The sequence below is a fragment of the Myotis myotis genome, unplaced genomic scaffold (genome assembly GCF_014108235.1).
Source record: "Myotis myotis isolate mMyoMyo1 unplaced genomic scaffold, mMyoMyo1.p scaffold_m19_p_2, whole genome shotgun sequence".
Lineage (NCBI taxonomy): Eukaryota > Metazoa > Chordata > Mammalia > Chiroptera > Vespertilionidae > Myotis > Myotis myotis.
The window spans coordinates 7298358-7321566 of record NW_023416324.1 but is presented as its reverse complement, the minus strand read 5'-3'; the positions used below and the strand labels follow the sequence as shown (position 1 = coordinate 7321566).

The 23209-nt window shown below is 56.2% G+C and overlaps 1 protein-coding gene across 4 annotated transcripts in view; it reads right to left on the bottom strand.

Moving 5' to 3' along the window:
• The window catches only part of KAZN (kazrin, periplakin interacting protein), a 350665-nt gene that overhangs the window by 52431 nt on the left and 275025 nt on the right, over window positions 1–23209 (bottom strand). For 2 of the 4 annotated variants that reach the window (XM_036348161.1, XM_036348162.1), the window contains exons 3-4: window positions 2730–2866; window positions 900–1070 (exon numbers count right to left, since the gene is read on the bottom strand). In XM_036348161.1, the coding sequence (XP_036204054.1) occupies window positions 900–1070; window positions 2730–2866 (308 nt within the window). Of the gene's footprint in view, window positions 1–899; window positions 1071–2729; window positions 2867–4506; window positions 5668–8536; window positions 8585–23209 lie in introns of those variants that run through there. The other 2 variants (XM_036348164.1, XM_036348163.1) reach the window with 2 other exon arrangements.

The following is a 23209-nucleotide window of genomic DNA, read 5'->3' as shown; positions in this document are numbered from 1 at the left end:
GGGCTGAATTCGAACCCGGAACCCACGGCTGTAATCACACTGTCAGCACGCATCCGTGCTCTGCAGGCGAACGTGGAGCCAGGCAGCCCTCCCCAGCCCTCAGGGCTCCCAAGTGTTTCCCTGCCACCTGGTGGGGCAGACAGGGTGGGATGAAGACCCTCAGCCCCACCCAGTTCCAGATAAAGGGCACCGAAGCCCAGAGAAGTGCAGTGAGCGGCCCAAGGCCACACAGGAGCAGGCGGAGCAAACTCCAGGGCTCTGGGCCTCGGTTTTTCAGCCAGGCCCAGACACACCATGGCTCTCTGCTCCCACGTGCGGGCTGTGGGTCACCGCAGTAAACAGTTTTTGGGGGTATTCTGAAGGTTTGTTTTGGATTAGAAAAAAGTAACACTTTTCCCCTTGACAACCCAAATAAGACATTCTCACTGTAGATGAAAATAACAGGTGCGCGCGCGCATACACACACACACACACACACACACACACACACACACACAGGAAAATAAAACTCACTGGTAATCCTAGTACCCAGAGGTAACCATTGTTCATTTTTTTGTGTGTATTTCCTCCCAAATGTTTTCCTAAACAAATCTATTTTTTTAAAAATGGGCTTTTATTTTTGCAGTAGCCTGGGGAGTGCGGAAGAGTGGAGGGTCTCCCAGCACCCCATGCCCCAGGCCCAGGCAGGTGGGTGAGAGACTGCCCAGGCTCAGGGGTTGATGTGGGAAGAAGATGCCAATCCTCACAGACCCCGCCCCCAGCCCCACCCCCTCCTGGGTCCTGCTCTGCCTGACTCCACTCCTCCACTCCAGGATTCTCTGCGTCCTGCCTCCCAGCACAAGTCCCACCGCCCTGCGCCCTGCATGTGTGAAGGCAGGGCAGGGCGGGGAGGGGCTCACCATGGCCAGCTCAGCCTCCAGCTCCTTCATCCGGTTGTCCTTGAGGTCCAGCTGGGAGCGCAGTGCCGTGGCGTGGTCCGTGGCCTCCTTGGCTTGGCGCCGGAGCTCCCACTTCTCCCGCTCCAGCAGGTCCTTCTCCTTGGCCAGAGCTTTGACGGCATCCTCGCTCTCCTGCGGGGGATGGGGTGGGGAGAGCCCAGGGCGTCACCATGGGGAGTGCAGGGCATGGCTAGACATACCCTGAGGGGCCCTGACCCCCGACCACAGAAGGCTCTGGGGTGGGAAAGCCCTGGGTTCGAGTCCCAGCCATGCCACAAACTACGGGGAGATGGGAACAGACACAAACCCTTGGCAGAGGCTCAGGAAACATTTTTCAATGACTCACTGAGCAAATGTTTGTCTCGGGGAAGTTGTTTGACTTCATCCAGTCTCGCTTACTCTGTATTTAAAATGGGGGCGTGGGGGACCCAGCCGGCATGGCTCAGTGCTTGAGTGTCGACCTAGGAACCAGGAGGCCACGGTTCAATTCCCGGTCAGGGCACCTGCCCAGGTTGCAGGCTCAATCCCCAGTGTGGGGTGTGCAGGAGGCAGCCAGTGGATGATTCTCTCTCATCACTGAGGTTTCTATCTCTCCTTCTCCCTTCCTCTCTGGAATCAATAATAAAATATTTCTGAAAAATGGGGGGAAGGGGCCAATACTATTTACTTCAAAGAACTGTTATAAAGATTGAGTTCACATGAGGGAAACATTTAAACAGAGTCCGACAAACGTTAGGGTCAGTCGTGGGTCTGAGGCTTTGTTTTCTTGTTTAGTAACATGTATGTGACAGAGAAGGAGACGCCTGCAGCCCTGTCTCCGTGGCTGCTGTGGGCCCTGCCACCCCTCCACAGGGTCACAGACCCCGATGACACAGGCTGGACCCCTCGGCACAGTTCCCGGCCAGGCACCTGGCCCTGCTCCGGGCTGGGCCCCTTGCAGGAGCTCCGCTGTGTCCAGAGCCAAGTTAGCAGGCAAGGAACACGTGGCTGAATCGGGACCTGACCTCTGATGCCAAGAGCCCAGGTTCAGGACAGCAGGTGTCCTTCCCCAGAGGACGGTCCCCACAGGGGGCCCTGCCCAGCCGCCTGGCCACGGCCTTCCCGTTCTCCACGTCAGGAGCTAACCTCCAGGTCTCTCCATGGCCCGGGACCACGGAGAGGCAGCCATCCTGTCGCCCACAATTGGTGAACCAAGTTCCTCGGCTAGCCGACCATAAACTCCTACTCATCCCACAGAGCCCATCCCACAGTGCCCAGCTCACAGCCACTTCCTCTGTGATGCCTTCCAACATGGTCTCCCTGCCTGCAGAAGTCCCTGCCGCCTCACCGGCGCTCCCGGCTCTCTGTTCACACACTCGTTATGGTGTCATGAATCAGATGCAGAGCTAACACTCACTGAGCGCTCCCTGTGCGCCGGGCGCCACGCGGCGTGCTCTGCGCTCACCAACGCAGACGGTCCTCACACAGCTCCACAGTCTGCACCCCATTCCTGAGATGCCCAGGGACACACACACGGGGAGCCAGGATCTGAACCTAGGCCAGCCTGTCTCCGGAGCCCCCACTGTCACCGCCTCAGCCATCCTGTCGATGTGTGTTTGCCCCGACGTCATGGAGCCCTCAGATAAGAGCTGTGCCTGTTTCAGCTCAGGGCCCGGACCGGGCGAGACACGCTGGAGGCCTCCCCAGTGGGCACAGGCGACATGAACAGAGTCTCTCCCAAGGGGGATGGGAGAGGCCACCCCCGGGCCGGGCGTGGGGAGAGCTGGTGTCTGGGGAGTGGAGGGTCCTGACCTTGCGGTGCTGCTCGTAGTTCCGGATGAAGTCCCGCAGCTGCTCCTCGCGGCTCTCCAGCGTGGCGTACAGCTGCTGCATCTGGCTCACCAGGTCCGTCTTCTCGCCCTTCAGGCGCTTCCGGTCGGCTTTCATGGCTGGGGGACAGAAGAGCGCGTTAGTCCTGGGATCCTGGTTGTCTGCTGGCCCCGAACGCTGAGGAGGGACCCTATGTCGACCCCCCACCCCCGGTTTTTAAATATATATTTTTATTGATTTCAGAGAGCAAGGGAGAGGGAGAGAGAGTGAGAAACATCAATGATGAGAGAAAGTCATTGATCAGCTGCCCCCTACTGGGGATCGAGCCTGCCACCTGGGCATGTGACCTTGACCAGAATTGAACCCGGGACCCTTCAGTCCACAGGACGAGGCGCTATCCACTGGGCAAAACCAGGTAGGCCCTAGCTGGTAGGGAATCGATCCCTTTTTTAACAGATGAGGAAACAGGGTCCAGAGACATGAAGTGCCGGGAGCCGGTCCATCCTTGCTGTTTCAAAGGACCTGGCATATATGGCATACTGTTCTTAATATGTTTGCTCACCTTGGCACTGTGTTTTAACCAAGGTCTCCTCTCTGAGAAAGGTTGTTTCCCCAGGTAGGGATTTTCCCCTGAAGTTAGGGAGGGAATAAAACCTCTTAACTAAGTGCCAGGCGGGTAATTAATCACTTTAACTACGAACAATCATGCTTAAGCTACATAATCTTTACTCCATGGAATGAAGATAAGAAACGCCCTAACCTTTGTAATAGAAATTGATAGGATTGAATCAACTGGTATAAATACAGATGCAACAAGACAGCAAGACTCAGAACTTAGAATACAGAACCAAGAGAGACAGAACCTAGGCACAGAACCTACACAGAACGTTCTCTAGAGACAGAAGAACTTCGCTGGAGAGAACATGGCAAAAGTTCCTGGACAGAAACCGGCCTCAGAACCTAGAGACAGAACCTAGCGAGAGAACATGGCAAAAGATCCTGGACTGAACCTGACTACAGAAATTGGCAAGAGAACCTGACTAGAACCTGGTAACTGAGCCTGGCTGGAGAACCTGGACAGAACCTGGCTGGAGAACCTAGCGAGGGAACTTGGCTACAGAACCTGGCTGGAGATCCTAAGCAGAACTTCGCTGGAGATCCAGACCAGAACTTGGCTGGAGATCCTGGCTGGAGATCCTGGCTAGGCTGCTGATCAACTGAACGCTGCCTCCATGTCATTCCTTCTTCGCCGACTCCGTCTACACCTTTGGGGACCCCTGGACCCGCTGGGGCAGGACCCCGGCAATGAAGCTTCTCCCCCAAGCTCCCAGGTCACTCTGTGGCACTCTCAGGATTCGAACCCAGGCCTGTCTGTTGATAGAGTCCCTACTGTCACCTCTCAGTTTTATTGATCCAACGAGGGGGGCACGTTTTTGATGACCCATCTATCCCTGCTCTGAACTGGCTGGTCCCCAATGTGAAGGAGCCGGAGGCCTGGGGAGCCTGGAACCGGTGGGGTGTGAGAACCAGAGGGAAGCGCCGGGGGTGGCTCCGAGGGAGGCCACTGACCCACGCGAAGTGACCGCCGTGGCTTCCCGGGAGCCGTGGGCGGGCTCTCTGCGCCAGTGGAGAGAAGCGGCTGCCAAGCAGGTCTCATGGGCTCCCGTGGGGGTCACCCCTCTGCCCCCTGGTTGGAAACGAACCCCCCTGGGCTCTGATGTACCTCCCTCAGCCTCACCTGGGTGGGAACCAGACTTACTCTCGGGACTGGAGCTTCGGGAGGGGATCTCCCCCTCACAGCCCCGCTGGGCTTCCTTCCCTTTTGCCAAGTGGCTGTGGGGGGCGTGACGCTGCGGCCTCCATGGACCGCCCACTGTGCCAACCCCGCGCACGGTGCACACGCTGCAGGAGCTGCGTGCTGCTGGCTGTTCTGCCATCGAAGAGGGCTGACACGAGCACACGTCTGAGCTGGTGGCCTCCGTGGGGGGTGGCGGCTATGACTGCGGGTTCCCTGAGCGCAAGGGCCAGGCCTCTGCCTTCAGATTAGTGGCTTTCCCCTCAGATGAGAGCAGGAGCCGCCCCCCTCCCCCCCACTATTTGCTAAGCACCTTCTGTGTGCCAGGCTCCATGCCTGGAGGGGACAGGGCTGAGCAAGACAGGGTCCCCATCTTTTGGGTGGTGGCAGATCTGATCGAGGCGACAAGCCCCTATGCGCATGGGTGACCCGAGTCTCTAGACTCCTTCCCAAGAGAACCCCGTGTTTGCTTGTGCCCAGTTACGACACAGCTTCCCAAGCTCCCTTGCAGCTGGAGGGGCACGTGTCCCAGTTCTGGCAACTGAGATCCACACAGATGTCTACTGGGCGATCCGCTGCGCTCTTTACAGAAAAGGTCACAGCATCTCCTTCCCATTGCCTTCCTGCTGGGAGCACGGATGTGCGTTCGAGCACCAAGATGGAGACACAGGCTGAAACCGGGGGGCAGGCAGACAGACAGACAGAAGGAGCCTGGACTGCTGGTGCATTACCCAGGCCAGAATTCATTAGGACAGGAGAAAGAGAAACCCCCCTGTCTATGGGTTTCCCATTACATGCAGCCCAGCGCACTCCTGCCACAAGGCAGGCCTGGGAAGTGCCATTACTCCTCCCACAAAGGGCTCCGCTGAGGTTCCGTCTCACAGGCTCTCCGCTCTGGGCTCTGCCCGCCCCTGGGCTGCAGCCTGCCAGGCCGAGGACGAGAAACACGAGCGCTGGGTGTCTGGGCACGAGCGCCAAGGGAAGACCACCTGCCAACGCCGATAAGGCGCCTCTGGAACCACGGTGGGACCATAGAAGGCGCGGTGCCCCCACCTGCCTGTCAGAAGCCACGTGTCCACCACCTGGTGGAGAAACTGCACGCAGAGGAGCAGGGCCTGGGAGCACAGCACAGGACCCTGCACCGGAGTGGGGGTGGGGGAGGGGTGGGGAAGGGGGTGTGGTCCCCACAGAGCCGGAATGACGTTACTGCCGCCTCCATCACATGGGGTGTCGCTACAGAGGGCGCTGCTATTGCAACTACTTAAGAAACAAGGTTTGGCAGGGAACCCCCCCAAGAAATGACTTCAGCGACATGCGTACAGCCACGAGCACCACAGAGTGACATGCACACAGCCATGAGCACCACACAGTCACATGCACACAGCCATGAGCACCACAGCGACATGCACACAGCCATGAGCACCACACAGCAACATGCACACAGCCATGAGCACCACACAGCGACATGCACACGGCCATGAGCACCACACAGCGACATGCACATGGCCATGAGCACCACACAGCAACATGCACACAGCCATGAGCACCACACAGTGACATGCACACAGCCATGAGCACCACACAGCGACATGCACACGGCCATGAGCACCACACAGCGACATGCACACGGCCATGAGCACCACACAGCAACATGCACACGGCCATGAGCACCACACAGCAACATGCACACGGCCATGAGCACCACACAGCGACATGCACACAGCCATGAGCACCACACAGCGACATGCACACGGCCATGAGCACCACACAGCGACATGCACACGGCCATGAGCACCACACAGCAACATGCACACAGCCATGAGCACCACACAGCGACATGCACACGGCCATGAGCACCACACAGCGACATGCACACAGCCATGAGCACCACACAGCGACATGCACACAGCCATGAGCACCACACAGCGACATGCACACGGCCATGAGCACCACAGCGACATGCACACGGCCATGAGCACCACAGCGACATGCACACCGCCATGAGTACTACATGCCTCCTTCCTTCCTTCGTCACAGGGATGCTTTTATTTCTCCTTTCAAACCGCTTTTGATGTTCTCCAAACATTCCTCACACTTGCTGAGGTCTGCGAGGCATGACCGGCCTCCGCTCGCCTTCCCAGCCATCGGCTTCGCCCAGGCGTGCCCCATTCCAGCAGCCAGGCTGGTGGAACCACTGCCATGGTGACGGGTAATGTCACGCCTGGCGGGCCCTGCGGGGTCACGGAAGGAGGCGAGCCTGGCCCCTGGGCGTGTGGGGACTCTGAGGTGGGAGGGAGGGCATGTGCGGAGGGCCTATTCTTCTAACTGGGAGGAGGCCGGATGCACGCACGAGATGAGGGTGTGATCAGGGCCCAGCTGCAGCCCCACGTCGATGGTACTTGTTGGGGATGTCACTTTTCTCAGGCTTCTGAGGGGGCCTTGCCGCAGCAGAGTCACCCAGATGTGGGGCAGCGTGGAGTGGCACCAGCGCATATACCTTCTGCAAATGCCCCTCTTGGCGGGTGGGGACCAGAGAGAGCAGGGAGGTCTCTGCACTGACCCTCTCCCCACGGGCAAAGCAGACCCTTCCTCCAAGGCCCAGGCAAGGAGGCCACAGCCGATACGCGAGGACAACAGAACAGGTAAACTCTGAGCTTTGGGGGCCTGGAAAGAGGGGTTTTCCAGGGTGCTTTTAGAGCACGAGGGGTTTCTCCTTGCCCCCCAGGGCAGTGCCTGCGGTGAGAACCTCGCTGGGGAGAGGGGACCAGGTTCTCACCTTCCCCTCTCTCAGCCCCAGTTTCCCCTCAGCATGAATGTGATGGACTCTGAGAACTTCCTTTGGCTTCTGAGGTCCTAGGACACTCCACTCTGATGACCCCCACCCCCACCTCCCCACCCCTCGGCCCTGCAACATGTCGATGGGCGGGGGGATGAGCATCGGACTGGGGTCAGGGGTGCTGGTTCTGTCCCGCCTCTAAGTCCCTGAGCTGTCACTTACCTCCCAGGCCTCAGCTTCCTAGCCATTAAGGTGATCCCCATGTGCCTGACACTTTTCAAGTCTCTTACGGATTTTTGTCGCCAAATTCTCACAACCACCTTACTAATTCATTCCAAGTGAAAGACAAGGAAGTGGCATCCATGGAGATTAAGGAACCCAGCCAAGTGGTGAGTGGCAGCACCCACCTGCCCCCAGGACCCAACCAGCCTGCTACCCTGCTGCCTCCAACCCCCAACCACCTCCGCACAGCCCGGTCAGCCTCACCTGCTCCTCGGAGCTGGTGCTGGGGGTGGGGCTGCACCTGCCTTACAGAGGAGGAAACTGAGGCACAGAGGGCTCCCTTACTCATCAAGACCCACACGACTCAAGCAGTGGACCTGGACTTGCATCCTGGACTCTGACCTTGAGCCCCTTTCACTCCTCCATCGACTCCATGAAAGCACAGCCAGCGGATGGCCCTGAACTCACACCGTCACTCCCGCCAGGAGACGCTGTTCCTGCAGAGGCCACACCGTCCCAGGGGCTTCCTGAGGGTTCCATGAAGGCGGGTTGGCCTTCTCGTGCACACCCTATGGCTGCTCGGTGGCTGCTGGAAGGAGAGGTGTGTGTGTGTGTGTGTGTGTGTGTGTGTGTGGATACCCCCTCTTGCTTACAGGATCCTCAGCCAGGCCCAGACACAGCCTCATTCCACACGGTCAGATCTCCATTAGTCTGGCCTCAGAAGACCGCAGGCTGGTCCAGGATGGTCCAAAGCTAAGAGCCCTTGTAAACATTCCCAGCTGGTGGATCCCAGACAAACCTAGACTCAGAGGTGGGGAGGGGTAGGCCTTGGTCTGAGGATGCCAATCCTAGTATCTGCCAGCAGGGGGCTCCCCTTTCTCTTCCAGTCAACATTCCTGTCCAGTTAAGCCTTCAGCATCTATGGATTCTGGGAAAGGAAGGGTGGAAAGGTGGGAGCCAGAAAGGCCTGGCAAACCACTCGGAATAAAAACTCACCAAAATGGTCTTACGGTTCAACTCAACTTCTCTTTACAGACGGGGAAACTGAGGCCAAGAGAGAGAAAGAGAATATTGAGTATCACACAGAGAGAGTCAGTCAGCACAGGCCTCCTGAACCTTAGGCCACCACCGCAGGCTTTAAAAGCACTGGTTTTGGAGTCTGCCTATCAAAGCCTCAGTTTCCACATCTGTAAAATGGGGACTGACCGTATAGCCATTTCTGCTTGATACAGAACAGACTTGCACATCCCGAGTGAACTAGCAGGGGCAGACCTCGAGCACTTGGGGAGGAGGGAAGTTCAGAGAGACACACGTTCAGACACACAGGGCCCTGGACTCCAGTCCAGTCTCTGCCCATCACCAGCTGGAGGGCCTGAGACACTGCACGGGACTCCTCTGAGCAAGTTCCCCAGCGGCCAAGGTTCCCTGTGGCGTCACCCGGCACCTCAAAGCAGCAGGCGGTCATTCCATATTATCGTTTCTTCCCATCTTCCCACTCCCCAGGCTCCCAGGCCTGACCTCAGGCCCCAGGAGGCCTCAGAATATACAGGTTGACTCGACCGACCCGACTGGCTGGAATGGGAGGAGAGGCCCAGGGCAAGGAGACGGCAGGCACAGCCCAGGGAGGCACGTTCAACGCCCACAGACTTAGGGCCCCGGGACGGGCCTATATCAGTTTGTTGTTGTTGCTTTTCTGGTTGAGAGCTGGGCAAGGTGAGTTAAGAACAGGTTAGGGTTCAACCTACTTTACAAAGGTTAATAAGCAGGCTCTTGCCCCATCAGGTGGCACTCGGGTGAGAGAGAAGCCTACCACGCACTTGGACAAGTGGCAGCCGCCAGGGGCAGCTGAGAAAACTGTACCCACAGAGCCTGGGTTGTCACAGGTCTGACCTGGGGCAGCTCTGCTCCTCACGAATGGAAACCCCTTTTCTTCTCACCATCTGGTACAGTGGGTGGACCGCTCACATGGCCAGCAGGTGGCGGAACTGGCACTTGATGCCAGTACTTTGACATTCAAGCCCCTGATCTTCCCAGAATCCCCACAGCTGCTCTCTCCAAGTGCAGCCTAGAAAGCTAGGCAGCCTGACCTTTCTACCCTCCTGGCTAGGGGAGGAGAGACAGACACCAGGAACACAGGTTCTCGTTTTTCAATCCTGTGGCCAGGCAGACATGACTAATCCACTAAGCACTAGAGCAGCGGTTCTCAACCTGTGGGTCGCGACCCCTTTGGGGGTCGAACGACCCTCTCACAGGGGTCGCCTAAGACCATCGGAAAAACACATATATAATTACATATTGTTTTTGTGATTAACCACTATGCTTTAATTATGTTCAATTTGTAACAATGAAAATACATCCTGCATATCAGATACTTACATGACGACTCATAACAGTAGCAACATGACAGTGATGAAGTAGCAATGAAAATAATGTTATGGTTGGGCGTCACCACAACGTGAGGAACTGTATTAAAGGGTCGCGGCATTGGGAAGGTTGAGAACCACTGCACTAGAGGAATCTGGGTTGATTGGAGATGTCTGCCACGGCAAGGGAGGGAAGTATAGATTGGCCAGCTCTGCCTCAGACCGACCAGAACTGGTACGTTTGAGAGTCTTGTCTGGTCAATGCTGTGCTAAACACCACTGCACTCCATGGAACCAAGGTCAACTCCATTTTACCAAAAGCGAGAAGCAATTCTCTCAGCCAGCGAAAAACCGGTGCATTCACGTCATGGTAAGCAAACTCCAACCTGCATGCCTAACGGTGAGAGAGCGGATGATCTTTCTCAACTGGGTCAAAGGCACGTGAAGGACCACTGGGTTTACTTACATGTTTTTAAGTTCATCCCTGACCAGCAACACAAGCTTTTAGGGGGCAGGGCCCGGCCTGCCTTGTTCACTACTATCTATTCAGCATCTAGACAGTGACAGGTACATAGTGAGTCGTCAATAAACGCTGAACGACTGACTCGCACATGAATGACTAAAGCCTCCGCTGGGTGTTTCCCAGTGTCACACAAACAAGCCATTCTCTCTCGCATCTTCAACAGAAAACCGCCATTCTATCCCAGTTCCCTCTCCAGCTCGCATTCCATTTCTCTTCTTTTTGGAGCAAAAATGCATAGGAGGATTGTGTGCCCTTGTGCCCCCATCTTTCTCCTCCCATCCTTCCTGGCACTGTTCGGATTTCTCCATCACGGGCTCCAGGTCACCGACAACCTCTGGGCTGTGACCCTGCAGTCCTCATCTGTCGCGTTCCATCCGCACAGGTGACACCTTCTCTTGCCTTCCCGCCTGTTTTTTTCTCCATCTCCTGCGGATCTGTCCTCATCTCTTTGCTGCCCTCTGCTCACGTCTGACCTCTAAGCATTAGCAGCCTCAGTCCTTCTTTCCTTGCTGGGCTTGTCCAGCCTCCTAGCTTTTATTTTTTAAAAGACGTTTTAAAATTGATTCTGAGAGAGAGAGGGAGAGCAAGAAACACTGATTGGTTGCCTCCTGCATGCTCCCCGGGGATTGAGCCCACACACAGGGAATCGAACCCACCACCTTTCAGTGCACAGGACAATGCCCAACCAACTGAGCCACACCAGCCAGGGCCAGCCTCCTAGCTTTAAATCCAGCCACATGCTGATGCCTCCCAGCTGGTCGTCTCCAGCCTGGCCTTCGCCCCTGAACTTCACCTCAGAGCCAAGCTCCGCTAGGCACCTAACAGCATCTCCAACTTAATGTGTCTCAAAGTGAGTCCCTGACTAGTCCTCCAACAACCCAAAAGCTAAATTATTTTAATTTTTATGTCTTAAATGTCTTTTTGTTTTTCAATATTGGCCATTAATCTTACCGTCCAACCATGTCTGTGGGCCTCGCATGGGTGCTGGACCGCTGACCAGAGCGAGCGGGTGTCCACAGAAGAGGGAACAGAGGAGAGATCTGGGCTCAGACATGATTGGGGGACCAGGCTCTGCAGGCAGAGACCTGGGTTCGAAGCCCGGCCCCACCATTCACCGGCTGTGTGACCTTGGGGAAGTCCCTTAGCCTCTCTGTGCCCTTTCCCTCCTGTGTAAAGCGGGGGTAACAGTTTCGACTCCATTCTACTGTGGCGAGCGTGAAATGAGCACCAAAGCTCTCAACTGTGCCTGGCGATGCCTGCCTGCCGAGGGTTACCTTCTAAGCGACTCACAGTCAGTCCTCTCAGGGGGGACTGGGCAGTCTTGAGAGGAAATGGGCTCCCTGTTGGGGGCCACAAGACCACTGGGTGCAAGGCTGGGCAGGGGTGATGGCAGGAGGGGTAATGAATGCCTTTACCAACCATCTGGAGAGGCTCTGCCTCCAGCATAGATGCCCAGCAGCTCCCCAGGGAAAAACCTCAGATGGACGAGTGAGGGCCCAGGAGGGGAGCAGACACCTGAAGATACAGTGTAAGAAGAGCCGCGGGGGCAGCGGGGGCCCTTTGCAGCTGTTCACGGTCCCGATGGGGGTGGGGCTGCTGTCACTGTGGCCCATCCCTCAACTCTGGATCCCTCAGAGCTCACCTGGAAGCCCCAAGTGGCCGCCCAGGGAGCCGGGCCCACTTCCTGCCAAGGGAAACTAGAGGGCCGGAGGGAATGGGGGCGGGTGTGTGTGTTTGTTTTCCAGCCTCTGAGGGCGAGTCCAGGAAAAGTCCTCCTTCCTCCGAATCTCCACGACAAACAGTGGCAGGGGATGGGCCCAGGCCACTGACATTCCCCAGACTGGGGCGGGGAGGGACGGAGATTTCTGGAAAAGAAGCATCGGCCACAGCCCACGCCCCACACAATGAGGACTATTTTTAAAGGCTCGCGTTTGTGCGTGAGGTCATTCTCAGGCACGAGGATGGCGCAGGCGTGGCCCCAGAGGAAGAGGAGGAGTTGGGAAGGCAGTGGGTGGTAGCCAGGGAGTCGGGACACCAGGGTGCAGGCCTGGGGGGACTCACACGTCCTCTCTGGGTCTTGGTGCCATGCCCTCAAGATGGTCCATCAGACCCTTGGAACCCTCAGGAAGCTGCCCCGAGCACCCAGGGATGTGGGGCCTGGTCTCCAACGGAGGCCCAGCGGGGCTGGCTGTTCCAGGGGGGACGCAGGCGGCGACTGTGGCTCATCAGGCGCTTCCCAGGTCGGCTCAGGAGACGGCCTCAGACCCTCAAGGTGCAGGCCTGGAGCTGACGTTGTGGGCTCTCACCCAGCTTTGCCACACCCTGGAGTTGTGACCTGCAGCGAACCCACGATCCCAGGCTTCGGCAGTGCTGCCAAACACTACAGACCCCGGCCACCGCCATGCCTGGCAAATGGCAGGTTCTCGCTGCCACCCGGGCCAGGCCCTGAGCTACCTGACACCATCCCTTCAGCTGGCAAGCCTGGAAGCGCACTGTAATTAAGAGCTCTATACAATATTTAGACCGCCATGCCCAGATGTATTGGTGATTGTATATTTAAATGTGAATGAGTGTAATTAGATGAAAGATTAGCCAGGCCTGTCACTAACTAAATATGCACGTAGGACTGAGAAGTTCTTGGGCTGTGAAATTATATGTGTGAGCAGACATACACACGTAGGCTTCTCAGATGGGCTTCGATTTGTATTATTGGGGAAAAAGCTCAAAGGGTTGCCAGGAAAAAGGAAGGGTAAAGGGAGTTTGCAGATGGGGGAAAGGCAGTGGGGCCAGAGGGGAGGATCTCAAAGACCCCATGGGGTCCTTGGAAATCAAGTGAGGTAGTGTATGTACAAATTTGTATGCCTCCACGGATGGAGAACTCACTACTCTTCGGAGCAGCTGGTTTCAGCTCTATTCATCACAGGCCAGAGGCAGGCTTATGGGAATGGTTGACAGGGGTGGTACTGGGGTCTCCCCTAGAATATGAAGTTTACATTCAATTATGCAAAACCAATGAGATCACAGTATCTGTAAAAGTTGCTTTAAAACATCATCTGGTGGGTCATGAACGAGATGAGCAGGATTTTGCTATTAGGCCTTATGGTTAACTCAACTGCAGGCTGACTGTGCGCTGGGCACTGAGCAGCTGCTGAGAGTCTGGGCCAACAAGACAGACAGGTTTTTTAAATATAATTTATTGATTTTTTACAGAGAGGAAGGGAGAGGGATAGAGAGTTAGAAACATCAATGAGAGAGAAACATCGATCACCTGCCTCCTGCACACTCCCTACTGGGAATGTGCCCGCAACCAAGGTACATGCCCTTGACCGGAATTGAACCTGGGACCCTTCAGTCCGCAGGCCGACGCTCTATCCACTGAGCCAAACCAGTTAGGGAGACAGACAGGTTTTTATCTTGATGGAGCCAAGGTAAAAGGGCTGGAGGTGCAGCAGGTGTGGGGGCGCGGGCCCTTGTGCAGAAGAGCCTGATTTTATCTGGAGGGCAAGAGCGAGCTCTAGGCACACAGAGCATCGGGAAGCCACATTCTCCCTGACAAGTGATTAACTGGCACTATGGGCTATATATCAGTCTCTCGTGAGTTTCACTCATGTGAGTTTGTCATGAGAAATCTAACTTTTTGGAGCTTAAGAGCAGAATGTAGGACTGCAGCAAGGGACTGCCACCCACTCCCCAGACATCACAGCCCATCCACTTCATATAAACCTAAAAATATATGAATAGGCATATAATGCTTACTGTGTATCGGCAGTATTCTAAGTACTTACTATATTATTAATCCTTATAGACACCCTACAAAGAAGGTACTATTATTTTCCCCCAAAACATTTTTTAACTTGCATAAAGAAGGTCCCATTATTATTAACAATTATCACTCCCATTTTACAGATGGGAAACGGATTGACAGAGAGGTTAAATCACACAGCCAAGGACCCACCACAGAAAAGAACCTTCAGAGTCTTATTTCTCATGACCCCAGAAAAACAATGTAACCAGAGCCAGGAAACGCTAAGGGGCAGGAACCAGACAGGGGTGGGGGGTGGAGGTGGGGATGGGAAGGGCTGGCCACAAATTGACTGCCCAACTGTCGCTGCAGAATTGTCAGTGGCTTCCCTCTGAGTAAGGGACACATGCCAAGACTTTTCCCTGGAGAACAGCTTTCCTGACAGGGACCAATGCCCCGGAGCTCCCGGGGAGCCAGCAAGGGCCCCTCCCCCCAAAGAACCAGAGCTGAATTTCTGTCCCAGCATGCTGGGAGGGCCCTGCCTTTAAAAGTTAATCCAGAGAGCTCAGCTGAATGATCGGAGACTTGGCCTGGAGACCGACTGACATCGAGACAAGTGCTGGGATTGTACAAAACCCACAGCAGCAGCAATAAACCAACCTCACCTCGGCCGTGGGGCGCTGTTTTACAAGCCAACACCCCAGTCCTTCCTAGGAGCCTGCGAGGCGGGCGGGGTGAGAACCTACAGACCCATTTCACAGATGTGGAAACTGAGGCTCAGAAAGTTAGTCACTTGCTCACAAATGAATCAGAGACTGGTCTGGATTCAAATCACAGACCCCTGACAGGGCAAATTTAGGTCAATCCTCTCCCTCTAGAACCCCCCGGGTGTGGCTGACTCTGGGCCATCTGGGTAGAGGTAGCCTGAAGGACTTGGGACTTTACCCAGAAGGACCAAGGGCGTGCTTTCAGCCCTTTTCCTGGACTCAAGAGTGAATCCTACTTCCTGTGCAGCCCGTGACTCTGAGCCAGTGTTTCCCGGAGACAAAACCCTCCCCAGGAGTGAGCTTGCGTTCCCCGGGGCTCTCAGCAGTGGGTTCACTGGGGCATCCTTCCCGTGTTTTCCAAGATGTGCTGTGAGACACAGAAGCAGAGGAAACAGACTGCTGGGCAAGCAAGGGATTTCTGAACAGCAAAGTAAGTACTTCCTGAAGTGCCCCAGGGCCTTTGCACAAACCATCCACTCTGCCTGGAATGCCCTACTCCACCCCAGCACATGGCTTATTTCCCTGCCTCCTTCAGGGCTCGATTCACTGTCACCTTTTTGGAGAGGCCTTTGCTATGTCTCCTCATCTCTACGACTGCTGGTACCTGACCTCCCAGCACTGGCTACTTTCCCTCCATACTTTGTTTCTAAGGCTCCTTTCCACCTGACATTATGTGTCTTCTGCATTTACTTGGTTATTGTCTAGCCAGGTGGGGATTTGGCTATTTTCGTTTCCTGCTAGGCACACAGCACTGAGACCATGGTCTGGCACACAGAAGATGCTCTATAAATATTTGTAGAAGCATTTCAAAGGGGCCAGAGTGGAGGCGAGTACAGGGTATAGAAGAGGTCTCCACGAGGGAGGATCTAGCTGCCAGGCTTGGCAAGCGGAGCCTGGGGGTCATCGCAGGAGAGGGGGTGGTGTTCACAGAGCTGGGGTGCGTGCGGAACCGGGGTGTTTGAGGAACCGCACTCAGCTCCGCATCGCCTGAGCGTGGCTAACCTGGGAGTTGGGAGAAGCCGCGGACAGCTCTGGCAGGGTTGCTCAGAGACCACCCTGAGCCGTGGGCTGGGCGGAGGGACCGCTGCAGGAAGGCCCAGAGGTGTAAAGAGGGCCTACTTCTGTGTGCCTCCCTCTGTCCTGGCTCCTAAGCTGTGCCCTGCACTGGGCCTGAGGAACCCAGGTTTAGCCATAAAGCAAACAGCTGGCGAGGGATGGCTTATGTCTCCAAGTGTGGCTGGTCCCGTCCACCCAGAGGCGAGGTGTCAACTGTCCTCCAGCTCCCCGGCCTTGCCGGCAACGGGAGACTTGGGCGTAACTGGGTCTATTTTGAACACATTTTCTAACACCAGTGACGCATTTTCTAACTGGGAGGCTCTTAGCACAGGACCCTCTTTCTCTACCAGCAGGAGGCTGGAGCCGGCCACCTTGCTCAAGTCCCAGCTCTGCTACTTGCTGGCTGTGTGACTTCAGGCGAGTCTCTTAACTTCTCTGTGCCTCTATTTGTTCACCTGGAACTCCGTGTGCCCCGTGTCAGCCTCACAAAAGACAGAGGATTTTTGCTTTTGAGGAATTTACTGCCAGATCAGCAAGAAGGTCTAAATACAAACGATGAGAGTCATGTCTATGTATTTTGCTCATATTATTTATTATTATTTTCACTCACTCACTCACTCACTCACTCTTCATTCAGGCAGACTTTATTGCCTACTTTAAGCCTGGCACTGTGCTAGCACGGAGACAAGATACCTACGACTTGATAACGTAGGCAGTGAGGAGACCCAATAAAGGCCCTGGGGATGTGCACTGGGAGGAGCAAGGTGGCCAGTCAGGTCATGAGCTCTGCACTGGGAGGGCAGATGGACAGATCCCCGAAAGGCCTCTGGGAAAGACAGGACCGGGCCTTTCCCAAAGTCCAGACAGTTGGGCAAAAATGCAACCAGCCGCCTCCTGAGGCTGCCCCTCGGGCACGCGATAAGCAAGGGGGCAGAGCAGTCATCCAGCCCGTCGGCCCGTCGGGAGGCCTGGATTCTAGACGTGATGTGAGCACACAGCCCTTGCCGCTGGACTTGCCTTGGTGCAGAGCATCCGGGTCTTCCATGAACTGGCTCCATGGGGCTCAGTCTTACCGGCAAAGTGGGAGGGAACCGCCTCTCTCCAAATGCTGAGTTGGGGGTGGGCACGGCTCGCAAAGGGGCTAATCCCTACGACACGTGCTCAACACCGTTGGCTTTCTCAGTGGACGCATCATTTCTGTGATCTGAGTTTTCTAAGTGCTTGAGCCCTTTACAAATGGATTACTTAAACCACTTCCTGCTGATCTAACTCAAGGATCTAACTGGGTGATGAAAGCGGAGGACCTAACTCATTATTCAGACAACTGGTAACTAACGGGAAAAACACGGTGCCTTTATCCCGCCTTCCCCATAGGAACTGGACCTGTGGGTAACCCCACAGTCTCTGCAGAGGAGGACTCCAGCTTCGACAAGAAGAGGGAGCCACACAGGAGGGAGTCACACACGAGGGAGCCACCATTCTGCCCCCTATGCTGACAGCGGGACTCAGCATGGCACCTTGGGGCAGCCAACATCACAAAAGAGACAACCAGACGGCCCATGTCTCCGTTGGGGGTGGGGGTGGGGGTGAGGGGTGGAGGTGGGGGCGGGGTGGAGAGCCACCATCTCCTTGGAAGGGCTCTTGCAGAAATAAGCGGAGTAAATGGTCAAGCCTGCAGATGAACTACCAGCTGACCGGAAATTCAAAGGAGAGAGAGACACGCTGAATGACACCACGAGGATGCAATTAGCAAGTTTCAGGTCATGGGAAACACACCCGACCAGCAGCATGGCTCCTTCCACGAATCATCCACGAGATTTTAACGAAAACAGAAAAAGTGAAGAGGAACCTTTCGATGAAAAGACGTTTGAACGAATCACACTGCGTGGATCTCGTTTGAATTCTGAGTCCAACAAAGTCTAAAACCTGAACTTAGGGGTCCATCTGAACCCTGAATCGTGACGGCACATCGAAGTCATTTCAGGTGTGGTAACAGTCCGGCAGTTCTGCGTTTTTTAAGGCGTCCTCTTTGCTAGGGACATGCTAACGTATTTACAGATGACACGCTGTCTCAGAGATTTGCATCACGATGATCTGGGGGGAGGGAGTGGATGAGGGTGGGACAGAGTGTCGGGGTGACAAAGCTGGGGTCAGCACTGGGTACAAGGGACTCGTTACTCTACTGACTTCTGTATGGAACTGAAATGTTCCGCTAAAAATGCCGCCGAGCCCAGCGGAGGGCACGTTATGCCTCTGCCGTGCGCTCCAGGCTCTGGGGCCTTATACGTCGGCTCCTCTGTAGTCTTTCCTCGCCCCTCCTCTGCTGCGCGGCTGACAGCTGCCTCCCCGCAGGAGCGTCCAGAGCAGCCCGTCTCCTCTAAGCCGCTGCAGCTCGACAGGCGCTCGGCTCATCAGCGCTGTGTGTGAGGTCTGAGGCATCCCAGCGGAGCAGGAGGTGCCGCCCAAGCGGTGCCCAGGAGCTGTGGCTTTGGCTCTCCCTGCCCCCAGGTGCCCGTCATTCCCTTCCTGGGGCTCAGTGTGCCCAGAACCGAGATGGCCTCTGGGACCCCATGGAGCACAGCATCATGGGGCCCCCCTCACTCATTTCCATCTGGATTCCGGGGATGGGAGGGAGAAGCAGCTCCAGCCCTGGCTCTGGTTTAAAACTGTCCCTGCCTGGCAGGCATGGCTCAGTGGCTGAGCGTGGACCTATGAACCAGGAGGTCATGGTTGTTTTGTTAATGAGACCAAGAGCTGGTTCTTTTTTATTGTTTTTTTAAATATATTTTATTGATTTTTTACAGAGAGGAAGGGAGAGGGATAAAGAGTTAGAAACATCGATCAGCTGCCTCCTGCACACTCCCCACTGGGGATGTGCCCGCAACCAAGGTACATGCCCTTGACCGGAATAGAACCTGGGACCCTTGAGTCCGCAGGCCGACGCTCTATCCACTGAGCCAAACCGGTTAGGGCAGGAGGTCATGGTTTGATTCCCGGTCAGGGCACATGCAGGCTCGAATCCCAATGTGGGGTGTGTAGGAGGCAGCTGATCAATGATTCTCTCTCATCATTGATGTTCCTCTCTCTCTCCCTCTCCCTTCCTCTCTGAAAAAAAGGAAATGAAATAAAATAAACGTGCCCCTGTCTGCGACCTGGCGGAGGATAGGCTGGAGGTTGCTTGGGTTCCCAAGTGCACGTGGGTCCCCGGGCGAGGCTGGCTGGGCTGTAGGGCGGGGGCCTGCCGGCTGCCCTGAAAAACTGCCAACTCAGCTCACAGGGTTTATTTACTTCTGCAAGGAGAAAAGCATCTGACCTCTTAAGGAAACCAAAGTGAAGAATTTCCTGGCCGATTGTCTGGGAGGAATAACAGGAACTGAGCTAGTAACAGCCCAAGCAAACACTGAGTGAGGAGGCGAGGCCTTGGGGACAGGACCAGGAGGGAGTGGGACTCAGCATTGTCTCTCCATGTCCCCAACCACCAGCACCACTGCAACGCTGCCTCCCTGTCCCTGTCCCTGCCCAGGGCTCCTGGACCACGGGGCTGACTCTCACAATAACGGGCAGTGCCTCAGATAGACCCTGAACTTGGGAGGTACGTGGGGCACGGAATTAAGAGCCTTAGATTTGGAGCCAGATTCCAGGGCTAGAGGCCCTGACACCTGGATGGGTCCCATAGCCTCTGGTCCCTCAGTCCTGCAAAGACTGGCCATGATCTGAAGACTCACCTACAATGAGCTTGTGAACTGCTCTGCAAACTGTGAGTGCTGTGCAAACAGTGGGGTATTAAGGCTCCTCACCCCAGGTGTCTTGCTCATTTGCACACAATGCGGTGAGTATCAGTTTCCCATTTTATAGATGGGCAAAGTAAGGCCTGGAGGGCTTCAATGACTCGCCTTTGCTCACACAGCTCCTGAGAGCCCCGGAGGCTTGTCTGAGACCTGCCTCGCTGTGCAGCATCGCTTGGGAAAGAGAGCCTGCTCCTTCTTGACGCTGGGAGCCGGGGTCCAGAGTCACAACTGGGCCCCAGGGTTCCAGGCTCTGAGTAGGTGAAGTCTGGATGGGGAGGTTTGGCGCTGTTGCTGGACTTACGGTAATGAGCCCAGGGCCGAGCCCCCAGGGAAAGCCGCTATCCGCTTCTGCAGGCCACAGCTGAAGACAAACAAAGCTGCCAGATCCTCATTAAGCCTCCTGGACAAAACAGCTATTTTATTAACATGGGAAGGAGGGAGGGAGGCCCCTCTGCTCCAGAACTCGGCAGGAAGGCTCCCGGCCGGCTGGTCCTGCTCACAGGGGCCGCCTTTGCACGGAGCTCTGAGCTCCATCCTGAGCAGCTGAGGGGCCCAAGCCCCGCACACTGGAGATGCTCTGAGCTGATAAACCACCGGGACAAACTCCTTATGCAAACCAAAGCCAAGAAGGACTTTACAGGGGGCGGGTGGCGGTCAGATCTGCTGGCAAGCGGTGATGTGGGGAAGCGAGGAGTGCACGCTGTTCCCAAACAGCGTCCTCCCATCTGGAGTCATCCACTTTGCAGGGCGTCTTAAACATTTGTCCTGCAGGCGGCCGGCGAGGTACCGGCCCGGCCCGGCCCAGCCTGGCCCGGCCCGGCTCAAGTCCAGCCAGGACCTCCCTCCTCCCCCCTGCGAGTCCAGACACAGGCAGCCCAGGCAGCAGCCAGGCCCACCAGCCCTGGCCTCAGAGTGCACCTTCCCCACCTCCTGGCCAACTGCTTTGTGCCTCGATGTGCTCATCTCGGATGTGGGACCATAAAGTCTAGGCCTCGCAGGATGGCTAACCTGCTGGGTTCGGAGTGACAGCTCTGGGTTCGAATCCTGACTCTGCAGCTCACTAGCGACTGTTTTCTCCACAGAAAATGGGGATAATTATACTAATAAAAGTAGTGACCATGCATGGGCTTGTGCAACGGGTTGTGGGCATCCTGAACTCATTTAATCCTCAGGCGTCCACCCCCCTAACCCCCCTCCCCCGCCACCGCAGGTGCTACAGGCAGCTGCTTCTACTTTGCAGCTGGAGAAGCTGGTAGAGTCTGTATGTACAGTGACCTCGAGGAGCGCACCTGAGCTCAAGCGTGGACAGCGAGGGCTGGGCTCCAGGCCCACCCGCCTCCCAGAGTAACTCTCAGGGCTGCTACCGAAGGCGATGGGGGTGTTTGTTGGGTTCCTCACAGGGGCGTGGCCTCTAGAAGGCAGGGAGCAAATGTAGCTATTGTGATCAGTGACACCATTCCTCCCCCAGAAGGTTCTAGAACTACAATCCCTGGCACTTCCTACCCCTCTTCCCTGTTTTTCCTCCTTAGCACCTACTAGCACCATCACACTAGTATATTTTACTTATTCATCTTGCTTACTTTCTATTCCACAGCCCAAGTGGGATGTCAGCCCTGTGAGGGCAGGGGTTTTCATCTCCTTTATTAATTGCTGTATCCTCAGTGCATAGATGAACAACGCCTGGCACACAGTAGGTGCTTAATACACATCTGTGGACTGAATAAGTGAATGATCCTCACTGCCCTCACTCTTTAGCCAACCCACCCGATTTGGCTGACACCTGGGCAGTCAGTCCTGTGAACGGGATGAAATATGACCGGGAGTGGGATGGGTATAGGCGGGGTGTGTCACCCTTTACACAGCCTGGCCCGCTGCGGTAGGCCCTGCCTAGCCAGACTTTTCTTGCTCACGTCCAGTCCAATCCAGCCAGTACTTAGCAAGCAGCTACATGTGCCAGGCACCGGCTAGGTCACCCCCCTCCACAGGCAGGAGAGGCCCCCCGACCCCAGTCCCTCGGCCCAGCAAAGACCCAGCCCAAATCCGCCCTGGGCAGGAAGCCTGGGACAACCCCTCCCTCCAGTCTCACTCAAGACCTCGGGGGTCCTCCTTCTGAAACAGGGTGCCGACGGGTGTTCTGTCAGCTCTGAAGAGTTCACTGGGGCCCCTAGGCTGGCCCTCGGTGGGGCTGGCAGAGCCCGTCGCACCCCACGCCTTGCGGCCGTGGAACTTGTCTCTGAGCACAGCTCTGGGGCCAGGCCAAGGTTCAGACCTCCATCCTCCGGCCGCCACACCTCCTCCCAAACCTGCCTGGGAGCCCAGCGTGAGGGGCACAGGGAAATGAAGAGCGTGAGTGCCCCCGGCCCGCCGGGATGTCTGTCCCGCTGCAGAGGGGACAGGACAGCGGGCACTCCTCTCCTGCTGCCCTGGTGCAAACACCGACCCTCTTAGGTTCAAGTTTAAACTCTGAAGGAAACGGGGTGGGCTGGGCAAGACTCTGCTCATTGGGAGCCTGGGGGACGTGGAGCAGGGTTGGCACAGACAGAGGGCACCTGCCCCCAAGACCACACCGCAAACACAGCCTGCTGTTGGGGACCACGCAGACTGAGCCCCTGGGAGCAGGAATGCGCGCCCAGCACCCCACAAAGGCACAACCTACAGGACAAATAAGAAGAGTATTTTTCCCAAACGAAACCAACGCTCACGTTAAATCACTGAAGTGCAGCCTTTGTGCCCGAGGCCCTCCGTGCTCTGGGATGCGGGGCCTCGCGTCCAGGCTAGGCCTGGCTGACATGTCCGCCTCCCCGTGGGAGAGGCGGCGAGCTCTCAAAGGAGCGAGCTCAGAAGAATGATCACCATTTACAACAACACGAACGAACACCGGGTGGGTGAGCGCCTGGCTCATGTCCCGATGAGTGCATGTTCAGCGCCAGACACGTTGTGCTGTTCCCGCGGATCTCCACAGCCCCTCCCGCTGGTTGGTGCGATGACTGCACCCATTTCACAGGTGAGGAAGGTGAAGTGTTGAGAGGTCGCAGTCACCTGTCCAAGACCGTACCGGCTGGAAGGTGGCAGAGCTGAGATGAGGACCACGCCAGGGGGAGGGGGGGGGGGGTTCTGGAGTCCGCATTACTTCCATCGCACGTGAATATCTGCACACTGCCCCCCCCCCCCCGCCCCCCGCGTGCCCTCAGAGCTAGGAAGCTGGCGGGTACAGGATGCACGGATGTTTCAGGGGCCACTGAGGGCCAAACACTGCCAATTAAAGTCGGATGCATCGCCCGGGGGACGGTACACCCTGGCTTCAGACCTGCTAAGGTGCAAAAGGTGTGCATGTTAGAATCGGTGAAATACGGGACCTTCCTGTGACACTTATAACAGCCTTGGGAGATCACCCGGACGGTGCACATGGGGAAACAGAGGCTCAGCTCGG